The 12,872-nt window shown below is 34.7% G+C and overlaps 1 protein-coding gene across 1 annotated transcript in view; it reads right to left on the bottom strand.

Moving 5' to 3' along the window:
* Nucleotides 1-12,823, bottom strand: part of DNAH7 (dynein axonemal heavy chain 7) — a 284,922-nt gene extending 272,099 nt beyond the window's left edge. Inside the window, exons 1-2 of the mRNA XM_051985973.1 lie at nt 12,649-12,823; nt 6,274-6,336 (exon numbers count right to left, since the gene is read on the bottom strand). Coding sequence (XP_051841933.1) covers nt 6,274-6,336; nt 12,649-12,663 — 78 coding nt within the window. The 5' untranslated portion in view covers nt 12,664-12,823. The remainder of the gene's footprint in view (nt 1-6,273; nt 6,337-12,648) is intronic.
* Nucleotides 12,824-12,872: the final 49 nt, after the last annotated feature.

Here is a 12,872-nt window from a genome sequence, read left to right as displayed (position 1 = left end):
CCCTAGAAGAAAGCAGACTTAAAAAGAAAAGAAAAATGCCACATGAAGAAGAATGCCTTTTTAGATTTTTCAATTTTAGACTCCATTCAATCTACCAGAAACCAACCAAAATTGGCCTTGCTCTGATTCTTGTACAAGATTAAGAGGGCAAAGAAAAGAATACACTATTATTACCATTACCACCATCTATCTGAAGAGGGAAACACTTTCTCACCAATAAATACCATTTGCTGCAAATAGTATATTATACTACCTTATACCTCTATTATAAGAATTAACCGTTTTCTTCTACTAGGCACTGTGAATAATTAGGATAAGGACAATAACTAAAGAATTCCACAAGAATAAAATCTTGTGACCTCAGAACAAATATATTATAAAATCCTCAAGAAATTTTCAGTCCTGAGACCAGGAGAATCTGAGTTCAAATCTGGTCTCAGACATTCAGTACTTCCTAGCTGTGTGAGCCCCAATTGGCTCAGCAAAAAATAATAATAATAATAATAATTAAATTAAATTTCAAAATAATTCCTCATCTTGCCATTCCTAATTTCAGGGGCTCCTCAGAGGATAATCTGTATTTTCCTCAAAGCTATTAACCTATTCATATATCATAGACATTCACTTGCCCTTTATAGTATTGCACAGGATTGAAAACTCAGGGAAAAAATCAGCATATTGAGATAAATCTGCATTGACAGAGGGAGGATGTCCAGGATTAAGGAGTGATGGTCCTATTAAAAATGTAATATTTTGCTTCTGTTTTTTAGCATAGGGCACCAAATTTTAAAAAGAAAATTGATAATCTTGAGAACATATAAAAGAGGAAAACCAGGATGGCTTAAAAATTACTTTAAAGTAATGAAATTTATTTTAAAGGATTGAAGATGTCCAACTTTAAAAGGAAAACACTTAAGGTAAACATGATAGCTGTTTTCAAATATTGAAGAGCTGTCACATGTAAAGGAAATAGAATTATTCCAGCTGGTCTTAAAAAAGAGACCTAGGAATAATGGGTAAAACTCATAGCAAATTTTGATCTGATGTTAAAAAAAAAAAAAAAAAAACCTTCCTTAAGTTGAGAAATATTTAAAAGTGAAATGGGCAGTCTTGTGCCATAGTGGAGTTCCCTTCACTGGAGGGAAAGTCTAGAATATGATTGAAAGGACACTTGTTATGGTATTAGTTGTACTTGAAAGTTGCTGAGCTCCCTTCTATTGATGAGATTATATAATAGGACTAGATTTATTGAGTATGATACAGAACAATATAAATGGGAGATAAAGCCCAAAAGATGAAGAAAAAGATCGAAATTAAGCCCTCAAATCAAAGGAATTAGGAGACACTATGTGCTTTATTTTTCATTTTTAATGTAGTTGCCCTTGCAAAAGAGCAAAAATTTTGAATGAAACAAAACATCTTCAGTCATAACCACTGTATTAACATTAATATTCAAATAAATATCTAAATTTTCAAATGATAGTTGTTTTAGAAAAATTAAAATTAAATTTTCTTAAATTTTTTTAGGTAAGACTTTTGTATTGTTTTTAAATATTTGAAACTATGTACATTAGATATTTTGATGATGTACATGTATTTCAAGAGGCCAAATAAAAGCATCTTAGATTTCAAATCAATAGATAATTTTATTGATTAAAAATATTTTGGGAGGATATTATGTTTGAAACTTTAAAAATCTTTAAATTTTCTCATCTATTTAGTATATATATAATAGCTACTTATTTGCATAGTAGTTGTTTTCCTTCCAAAGAATGCAAGTGCCTTAAAAGAAAAGAATATTTGGTGATTCTTCTTGTTTTTTAATCCTTAGAAAATGCAGAGGGCTTTGAACATGGGGCCTTTGATTTTTTTTTCTCAATTACATACAAACAAACATTTTTTTGTTTCTTTCTAAATTTTAAGCACTATATTCTCTTCTTCCCTCCTCTCCCACCCCCTTGACAAAGTGTGCAATTTGATATAGATTACACATGTACAGTCATGAAAAATATTTCCACATTAGAAGTGTTTTTCCAATAAGATATTTCACATTTGTTTCCATTTTTTCATTTTTTAAATTTTGTTTTACGGTTTCTTGGTGTCTCATGGAATCATGAGACTTTCTCAATTCTATTTTTTAAGGAATTATTTTCTTCTTTAAGTTTTTGTACCTCTTTTTTGTTCATTTGACCAATTCTATTTCTTAAATTGTTCTTTTCTTCAATGAATTTTTGTGATCTCTTTTTCAATGTGGCCAATTCTGCTTTTTAAGGTGTTTTTATCTTCAGTGGATTTTCATCTTTCTTTTATCATTTGTTCAATTTTTTGTGCCTCTTTTTACTAAGCTATTGATTCTATTTTCATAATTTTCCTGTATCACTCATTTCTTTTTCCAATTTTTCCTTTGCCTCTCTCTTATTTGATTTCAAAAATCCTTTTTGACCTCTTCCAGGAATTATTATGCAGCTGTTTTGACTTCCTTGTCTTCTGAGTTTGTGTCTTTATCTTCTCTGTCACCAACTTTCTATGGTCAAATTATTTTCTTGTTGTTTGCTCATTTTCCAATCTATTTCTTAATTTTTGACTTAATGTTAAAGTTGGGCCCTAAACTTCAGGACTTCTATGTTGCTATTTTCAGAGGTAATTCTAGAGGTTTTTGTTTATAGGGATGATCAAGGGAAAGGTATGGTCACTACTCTCCCAATCTGTTTTCGGGTCTTAATCCAAGAAAGGACCTTGTTCTCCTATAACCATCAGTGCTAATACTCCTAATGTAGCTAGGATTTTGACCAGGTTCCTCACACTCCTTCAGTCACAATTGCTAATGTTTCCCTCTATCTTACAATTGATACAATGTCCTTATTCCCCTATCAACAAGTACTTCTCTCAGTCTCATAACTTCAAACCAGGACCCTTGCTCCTCTGTAGCCACAAATGCTATTACTCCTTTTGGCCTGGGACTTCAATTGGGAACTATGTATGGGCAATGCAACAGGGTGAGGAACCCAGCACTAGCTAAGGTCCCCTGCAATATCCTTACTGAGTTGTCCAACACCTCTCCCTGTCCTTGGGATGAGAGCTTCCAAATGCCACCACCTCAAAGACAGCTTCAGGCTTTCTGGGGCAGAGCCTGTGCTGTGCTTCTGCCTTGTGTTCCAGGTCCATTAGACCACCACTACAATGAGACAGACTTTTCCCAGTAATCTCTTAAGTTGTCTTGAACCAGAAAATTGCTTTACTCAACCTGTTTGTTTGTTCTGCCACTCCAGTATTTAATTTGAGGCAATAGTTTAAGAATACTTTAAGTATTCTCCTTTCCTATCTTTCCAGTCTACTAACCATATTCTTCTGATTCAGTGACACTGACCTACATGTTATTCCTTTTACAAGACACTCTAAATATTACCCATCTTTTCATTAATTGTAACAAATGACTACCTGTCTGCCCTTCTTCCTTCTGTCCACATGGGGAAATTATACCCTTATATGTGGGTTCTCTTCTTAAAAGAATATAAATTTTGATTGCTTAAACTCATAAGATATGGTGTGGTTGGTGGCTAGATTTTTTTTCTTCTTCCCTACTTCTTTATTCAATTTTTAAAAATAAAAACTAGAACAATCAACTCTTCTGTCCCATGTAATTTCATTTATGATTCCTTGAAATAGCACTCCAGAAAAAAAAAGACTTTGATAAAGCCCATTGGATTAAAATGAAGCTACTTGGTTATGTCTTTAAGCCCAAATCACACTGGCTCTCATTGACTAGCCAATAATAGCTTCCAGTCCAAGACTCAATTGGTCATTGAGTTTTAATGCATCCAAGTCTATTCTGGACAGAAACCCTGAAGATCTTCCCCCCAGATTGATTTTTTTTTTTCTGAGTAGGCAAACTAAGCCTTCTTTTTCTTATCTAGCCTAAATCACTGAATATATATTGTCTCTACCAAATTCACATCTGGGAAAGACTTTAGCTTAAAAAGGACAAAGTCTTTCCATGCATCTGAGACCACCTCTAGTTATTCTGAACTCTGTCTTGCCACTAGATCCAGATAACTAGAGAATGAAGCTGATGCCTTTGGCACAACCCTACTTCACTTAAATCCATTCACTTGCAAGTCAAGATATCATCTTCCTGATGTCATTGATTCTCTTAGAAAAGCCATTATTAAAGCCTGAAATTCCCTCCCAGGAATCTTTTATCTCTTGTTTCCTTAACTTCTCTGAATCTCAACTAAAATCCTACCTTCCATGAGAAGCCTTTCTCCAAAATCCTCAATGCCTTTCCTCTGTAATTACCTCCATTTATCCCTGAATATATCTTGTTTAGACATCTCTGTGTACATATTGTCTTTCCCTCAATGAAACTTCTCTTATGAGTTTCTTCAGTTCAGAGACTGTTTTTGCCTTTTTTTCGTAGCACCAGAATTTAGCAATATCATCTATAGTATTCTCATTTCAAAAAAAAAATAATGCTAGACTTTACATGTCCAAAATCACAAATATGGCTGGCAATTTTTCAACCTATGAACATTTATTATTTACTATGAACCAGACATTATACTAAGCACTGGAGATTGTAGTTTCTTGTTATTGTTTGCTGTTTGTCCTTCATTCTAGAAGAGGACCAATGACATCAGAAAAGTGATGTCCTGACTTGCAAATGAATTGAATTTAAGTGAGGCAGGGATGTGATAAGTAACCAGAGATTCCAAAGGAACCAAAAGGCTGTCAGTGCCTTCAAAGAATTCATGATCTATTCAAGAAGACAATAAACAAACATATATATGTGATTGTATATATGTATATTTGCAAATGTTTTTATATTTACAATTATATATTGATACACACACTATGGAAAAAGGAAAAATAGGAAATAATGAAAAGATGATTAAGTACTAAAATTAAGAGATGTTGGAAAAGGCTTCTTATACGGTGGTATCAAATTAAAATAGAAATGAGAGGCCAACTATACATAAGGATTCCTGCAGGCTGAATATTGCCTTAAAAAACCACAAACCACATGCTAACATTTTTTTATATTCTATTGTATTTTTATTTACTTTATAAAATACTCCTGATTACAGTTTAATCTGGTTATTGCAACTGGAGATGGGGCATAGAGAACAGGAAGTAGTTTGACACTTCTAAAGAAGATGGGACTTTATTTGGGACTTAAAGGATACCTGAGATGATAATAAGAGGAGATGATGAAAGAGAACATTTCAATTTGAGGGGACAGCCAGCAGAGTCTCAGCATCCTAATTTTTAATCTGATCCTCTTTTGACTATTTGCCCCTATCAAAAAAAATTATATTTGGAATAGACAAGCTTTGTGAAGTTTTGTGGGCTGGCCTGTTTAGATTTGTGATGAAATCACTGTGGGCTCCAGAGAGTATAGAAACTGACTCCCATTGCAGATTTGGTCAACAAAAATGAAATACTTAATATGTACCAGGTATTATGCTAATCATTAGAGATATTAAAAAAGGCAAAAAAAATCATTAGAGATATAAAAAAGGGAAGAACAGTAATTTCTCAGTAGTTTATAATTTGAGAGAGAGCTGCTAGAACACTGATTTGCCTTGAGTCACATAGCTAGTATGCCATAAGCAGGACTTAGACCTGAGTTTCCTAATTCCCAGGCTACCTATCTATCCACTCTGTCATATGTTATGTTTTATGCATAGTTACTATTTCAGATAGAATATTTAATTAACCCCATTTCCTAAACCTGCTGAGGAATTAGGTTTTTGTAACTTTTTCTCAAGAAATCTGAAATATATAATTTCTTTAAAAGCTAATGAAGTATGAAGTGATTCAGGCCAATTCCAATAGACTTATGATGGAGACCCATCTGCATCCAGAAAGAGAACTTTGGGGAATGAATGTGGATCACAGTATAGTATTTTCACCATTTTTGTTGTTTGCTTGCTTTTTGTTTTCTTTCTCATTTTCTCTCCTTTCTGATCTGATTTTTCTTGGGCAGCATAATAATTGTGGAAATATATATAAAAGAATTGTACATATATGTTTAACATATATTGGATTACTTGCTTTCTAAGGGAGGGAGTGAAGGGAAGGGAGGGAGAAAAAATTTGGAACAAGGTTTTGCGAGGGTGAATGCTGAAAACCATGCATATATTTTGAAAGTAAAAAGCTAAAAAAAAAAGTTAATAAAGTTGTCTTCTTAATTGAGAATCACTGAGCTTATTTCAAATTTGAAAACTTATTATCAATATTGAAGAAAATATATAAGAAAAACATGTAAATTACCGGTGCCAACTGTGGCAAAAATTTGGTTGGTGTTTTGCTTCTTTCTTTACTTGATGTTTTCTCCTATATGGGAAATAAGGAAAACCAAAATTGTTTAGTATGAAAGTAATAAAGTCTTAGGTCAATTATACAAATGTACAATGTCTTCTAATTTAATATCCATTACCCATTATATATACTTTCTTTAGAGAAGAAGGAATCAAAAACCATATCCAAGGACAATCTTATGCAATTTTTTTTTTTTTTTTTTTTTTTTTTACAAATCCAGTTTGTCTTTAGAAAAACTCAATCCTTGATGCCCCTTATTTTTCAATGGTAGTCTTTTAACACCTGACCTACTTTGACAAAACTCCTATTTCACTGTGTTTTGACTTGCCTTAAAGGTTTATCTAGGAGCATTTCCTACCCAAAATAGCTATGTACAGTCCAGAATCTCTGCCATTTTCATTTTGCCCTGAGCAAATTGTTGATTGCTATACTTAGAAGGCTCCATCTAGGAACTCTTTACCTTCCTATACTTCCAGTACCCCATAGCTTGGTCTGCTCTCACCAATTAAACTTATTTGTCCTAAATTTCTTCCCATTGTACCATGTTCTTTATATCCCCAGTGTGATAATTTACTGTCTTGTAGGGAAAGGAAAGGAAGAAGAGAAGAGAAAGGAAAGGAAGGGAAGAAAGGAAGGCAAGGAAAGGGAAAGGAATGAAAAAGGAAGGCAAGAGAAGGGAAAGAAAGAGAAGAGAAAGAAAGGGAATGAAAAGAAAGAGAAGGGAAAGGAGGTAGAAAGGAAATTAGATAGGAAGGAAAGAAGGAAAAAAGGAAAGGAGGGAGGGAGGAAGAAAGAAGGGAATGTCATAATCCTTTTCATGAACAAAGAACAAAGAACTGCCTTATAATTACTTTACATTTAGTTGTATACAGGTTGTTTTCCCCAACAGAATGCAAGCTCCCTGAGAATAGGAACTTTCATTTTTGTCTTCATAGCCCTCGGAACTAACACACAGTAGGTGCTGAATAAATACTTGTATTTACTTCATGTCCTGATTGACCATCACATATGACTATACCTGGAATTCTCTTCTGCACCTAAAAATGATGCATTATACTATAGTTACTTTCAAAAACCAGTGTACAATAGTGTGAAAGAACCAATTCTGACATTTACATGTAAGACAGCCACTTTATTTTTATGTGAGAATCATTATACGTATAGTATAGTTGAATTGGATGCTACAATTTATGTAGCTCAATTGGAAAAAAAAACTAGAAATTGTAACCCTTATCAACATTCTGCATGATCCTCAAGACAGTTGTATAGGATGATTACTTTCATGTAATTAATATTCATACTTTACTTTTATTAATAAGTCAGTGCTATAAAACAGCAATTTTTAGATATGAAGTACACACACTTAGAAAATAGTACAAAGTAACCTTCTAAAGGGCAAGCAATATTTCATTTCTGTCTCCAGTACCTAGCCTTTATATAATTGGCTCTCAATAAATGTTTGCTGAAGTGATCTTAATGTAAAAAGCAAGTTCTAAAAATTTTTAGGTTCTAGAACCATAGTAAATTGACATTTTGAAGGCCATCTAGTCCAACCCCCTCCTTTTATTGATGAGAAAATTAAGACCCAGGGTTGTACAGATCTTGATGATAGAGCTAATCAAGCCATAGTAGTTATTGTCATAATTTTATGACAATTAACAAACTGTATGAAATTCATTGAAAAATGTGTATCTTTAAAAAGCTGAGAGAACTTTAACTAAGACCTAAAATGTCTGATTTGGTTTATATTTTTAAATTAATATTAAAATGAGAACAACTGCATGTTGTTTATATTTCTTTTTAAAATATCCTACTAAAAAGAATTGAAAGTACATACACTGAAATTTCCTATTCTTGAATGATGCCATCTCAGGAACAACTTTCTACTAATGAGATGAATATATTAAAATTTCCTTCAACAAAAATGTTTTTACCACTGTTCACATTTTCAAACAGAATGAATATGTAAGCATATTTCAAAGAAAAAGCACATTTCATTTTCTGAAGTTAAATCCATTCTCTTTACTAAGCCATAATTTATTCTTTTCTGAAAGAAAGGAAAACTGGTCTAGATTATTATAAACAAAATAATTTTTATTATTATAATCACATATGCATTATATAATATATATTTTTATAATTATTATAAACAAAATAAATGTCCAGAGAACATTAAAAATCACATTTCAACTAAACTAGTGTGAGAATGCCCTCTACTGTTTTTAAAAAATAATAGCATATCACTTTGTAGGCTCATACCAGTTCCTCCAAAGTATAAACATCTCAGAAGAATATCCTAACAAAAGATAATTCAGTGTTATATGTTAAGTTTTCAGGGGATTTCTCTCTTTTTCATCACAATATTCACAAAGATGAAGTGGAAACATTTCTGAAATTAAATATCTAGAGTTAGTCAAATGAAGAAAAAGAGATTAATGACATTTTCAAGATCACCCAATGGCAGAGCTCAACTGATGCTCAGGTGGTATCATACATAACCCATTCTAGGATAGTATCCAAAGTTTTTAAAAGCTTCTCAGCTGGCATAGCTTTTGAGAACCTAGGCTCCCTTCTATGGCATGATGAAGCATAAGAGTAATGGAGTTTTACCTTAATTGCAAATAAAAAATGTATTAGCTTGTAGAAATGTTTAAAAAATCTTCATTTTCTCCAAATCCCACTCCTCCCCAATTGGAAAAGGTCATTTTATCAGTGTTCTCAAAAAATATTTGATGGTGATCAATCAATAAAAGCATTTATAAATGTTTACTATTTTCCATGTACAGTACTAAAGACTAAGGATGTAAAGTTAAAAACCCAAAGAGTTCATAATCTGACTTGTGGGGGTGGGGATACCATGTGCATCAATAGGTACATACAAGATCTATATAAGTAATCTCAAAAGGGATAAAAAGAGACTAGAAAAGGCCTCCTGGAGAGATGATATTTGAGCTGAGACTTGAAGGCAACCAAAGAAACTAGTGATAAGGATATTAAGATGAGCATTACAGGTATAGGGCACTATTCAATGGCACAAAAAAGTTGATGGAGAATTTTGAAGAACGACAAGTAGAACAGTGTAGCTGGATTGTTGAGTGCATAAAGGGTAGTAAAATGTTAAACACACACATACACACACATAAAAGGAGTTAGGTTATAATGAAATTCAAATGCTAGAGAAGTCTCTATTTGAACTTGGAGAGACTATGGAGCTCTTGTCTCTTTTGGTGGCTGAACTGGAGAATGAATTATAACTGAGAAAGACTTGAGACAGATAGGCTAGGTTGGAAGACTATTGCCATAGTCCAGGCAAGAGATAATAACAGTAATGCAATAAAAATTCAATTATTAGAAAATCCTTAAACAGAAAAAGCAATTAATGAAATCCACTAATCAACTATACAATTAACATTTATTAGTTATCCACAGAGTGCAAAGTACTGGAAATAAAAAGACAAAAATGAAACAGTGCTTTCCCTCAATAAGTTTACATTTTAGTATAAATTCTTATTTTAAAATAACCTACTTGTATATAAAACCATGTAATTTTACATTCTAACCACATGGGTACTCTTCCACTGCTTGAGTTCACAATGTCTCTATAACCCAGTAGCTAGTCTTGGATATTTGGTCTGACCAAAAAAGACATCAGTTTATTGCTTGCAACCTGGAAATTTGACTCTTCAAATTTATCTTATTTGTCCTTAGACAATAAGCATGTACATCATCATTTGGCTCAGTAGAGTCTGCTGAACTGTTACAAGATGTGCTCTGATGAGAACCTAGCATCCAGGATTACGCCCACCACACAATGAGACATCAGACTAAGTGGAGATTTTGCTAAGTGATAATGATCCTTTACATTACTAGATAAGTAAACCAACATTCTATCAATTTTCATCAAAAATTCACAATCTAATGAATACAAGTCAAATTTTAAAATAAATATTGCCTTAGGTTCTGATAGTAATGAAGCATGAAGTTTTATGGGTAATTATAGATTACAAAATACCCAAAAGTATAAAGTTGGACAATTTATAAAAAATTGGTTATTATATGGCATCAACATAGTTTCTGAAGTAAAGCAAGTTGCTAAGCATTATTATAGAAACTCTGATTAATTTGCATGATTATGATGATTATGATTCGCTTTTTATAGGGAGTCACTGCATAGGTCAATCAATTACTCCACTTCATTTAAAGTAAGTTTTATGACACTACTGCTTGATACCATAACCTGCTGAAAACCTGTCTCAACCAAAGAATGAAAAGTCCTTGAAAGCTACAGGAAGAATTTAAGTGACATTGTACAAACTGGATGAGAAACTCTGGTCAACCCTCAGTGAGTGGTGACCCAGGGGAGAACAAATCCAGCCAGAGTCCTGACCCTTGGACTCTTCTATCAACCCCATCCTGGCAGGAGGAAGACTTTATGAACTTCAAAAGGAAAGAGGATTTAACTTTTTCATCATCATTCCAGGAACATCTGAAAGGTGGCTTCAACTGGCAGCAATGTAGATTTAAGGAACCAAGAACATATTGGACACATGAGAAAAGCAGATTTGGGGTTCCTCAGGGAACTCAGCAGTAAAATTACAACTTGCCAGAGGAGACCTTCTCAATCACCCTCCTTCCATTGTTCCACCCAAACAGTAGAAAAGGACTTCCACCAATTGTGTGAGTCATCACTTCTCTACCAATGGACTTGCTGAACTTTCATCCTGGCTCTAGATACCTGTGATGGAGACTATGCCCCACTTTGGGGAGATGTATTGTATCAATTATATCACTCTGGTACACACCCATTTCTAAAAGTTCACCCTGGCTGACTAATTGAAATCAATGGGGGAAATGTTGGAAGTTTATGTGCTACAGCATTGGGTAACTTTTCCATGGGTTTATTTCTCAGGATTATTTTATAAATCTCAAGAGGCAAGTTAATAGCTGAACTCTGGGGACCCAATCTGCTAGTGTGAATAAGGATCAGAGAGTAGCTCCAAAACATGTTCTACAGATATATTGATTTCCACTTGTCTACAACTATGCTTAAATAAAATATAGGAAAGAAAAGGATGGGATTAGATGAAGAATTGTATATCATCGTAGTATGGTTGAAGTGTCCTGGATTCTGAATTAGGAGACTTGGATTAAAATTCAATTTCTAGTGAATGTGCAGCAGGTACACTTCTAGCCACTAGGAATATAGGAAGCTTAAAGTCTAACTGATGGCGAGATACTTTTCCTCCTCTAGATCCTAAGTTTCTCATCTGTATAGTAAAGAGTCTGGACTAGATATTCCCAAAGACTGTCTTTGGATATTTTTTTTATTTAAATAGTATTTACGGATAGAATGTAAAACTGAGCCCATTTCATTTTTTTTTTTTTTTTTTTAGTATCCCTACCACCTGGCACAAAGGTGCTTAAAAATGCTTGTTAATTGATTGACATGGGCTGAAATCTTCAGTCAAGGGTAAGGCTATTGGCACTAGAAGGCTGAACTTGCAGAATATTAAGGGAAAGAGAAATCTAAAATAATGGAATAATTTTGCTTTGTGGAATTCTGACAGACAATGGGAATCCAATGTTCATTGGGTTGGGTTGGTGAATGCAGTGGTCTGAGGCCAGATAGAAGGGGACAGAAAAGAGGGATCAAAAAGGATAGTCCTTTAATCACTGAATAGGTATCACTTCAAATTGAGACCTAGGAAAACCTTAGCTTAAAAAAGCCAATGTCACCCAGTACACAGAAGGTCATGAGCAGTTGCCCCCAGTGACTTGCCACTGGACTCTGATAATTCTGGAAAAATGAGGCTGATGATTTTTGCACAGCCCTGTCTCACTTAAATGCAATTCACCTGCAAGTACAGACATCACCTTGTTGATATTCTTGGTCCTCTTCAAGAAAAGGGACAAGGAGAAAAGGGAGTCAGAGAGAAGTGGCTGACCCTGACACTCCGTGTTAACCCATGTAAGTTCTCTCTGGATCCCAGTTTGTTTGTTTGTAAAATGGGTTTCAAGCAGCATGGTGGATTCGAGCCAGGAACAGCTGGATTCCAATCCTGTCCCAGACACTAATATTGTCTGTGAGTGACCCTGGTCTGATCACCTTTCCTGGGCTCCCTTGCTTCCTCGGTACAATGAGGGGGACACTCTAAAACCTGTAGAGGCACGACCTACGCCCCCTCCAGCTCGAGGGGAGTGCCAAGAGTAGCTGAGCTCCCCGCTGCCCACCTTGGGACGCCCCACTTTGGAACCCTCGGGTCCCGTGACTGGAGTTCATGAGGTGGGTAAGATCACTCCCCGGCGTATCCCGCTTGCCCATCTCACCTTATCTTTGCTCATGGCCAACGAGGAAGCCCTGGGGGGCTGGCAAGAGGCGGGGAGGAGGAGAAAGAGCAGAAGGAGACGCGCGGAAGAGCGGCTGAAAGGTCGCTCCCTCCAGAGGCACCCAAGGGACGAGACCGAAACCAAGACCGAGACCTAGAAGGGGACTCAGAGGACCCGCCAAGAACTCTGCTGACTAGCAGTGTTGTGGCTGGAGCTGGACTGTT

This window comes from Antechinus flavipes, chromosome 3 (assembly GCF_016432865.1).
Source record: "Antechinus flavipes isolate AdamAnt ecotype Samford, QLD, Australia chromosome 3, AdamAnt_v2, whole genome shotgun sequence".
NCBI classification, from domain to species: domain Eukaryota; kingdom Metazoa; phylum Chordata; class Mammalia; order Dasyuromorphia; family Dasyuridae; genus Antechinus; species Antechinus flavipes.
This window is presented reverse-complemented; position numbering and strand designations above follow the sequence as displayed.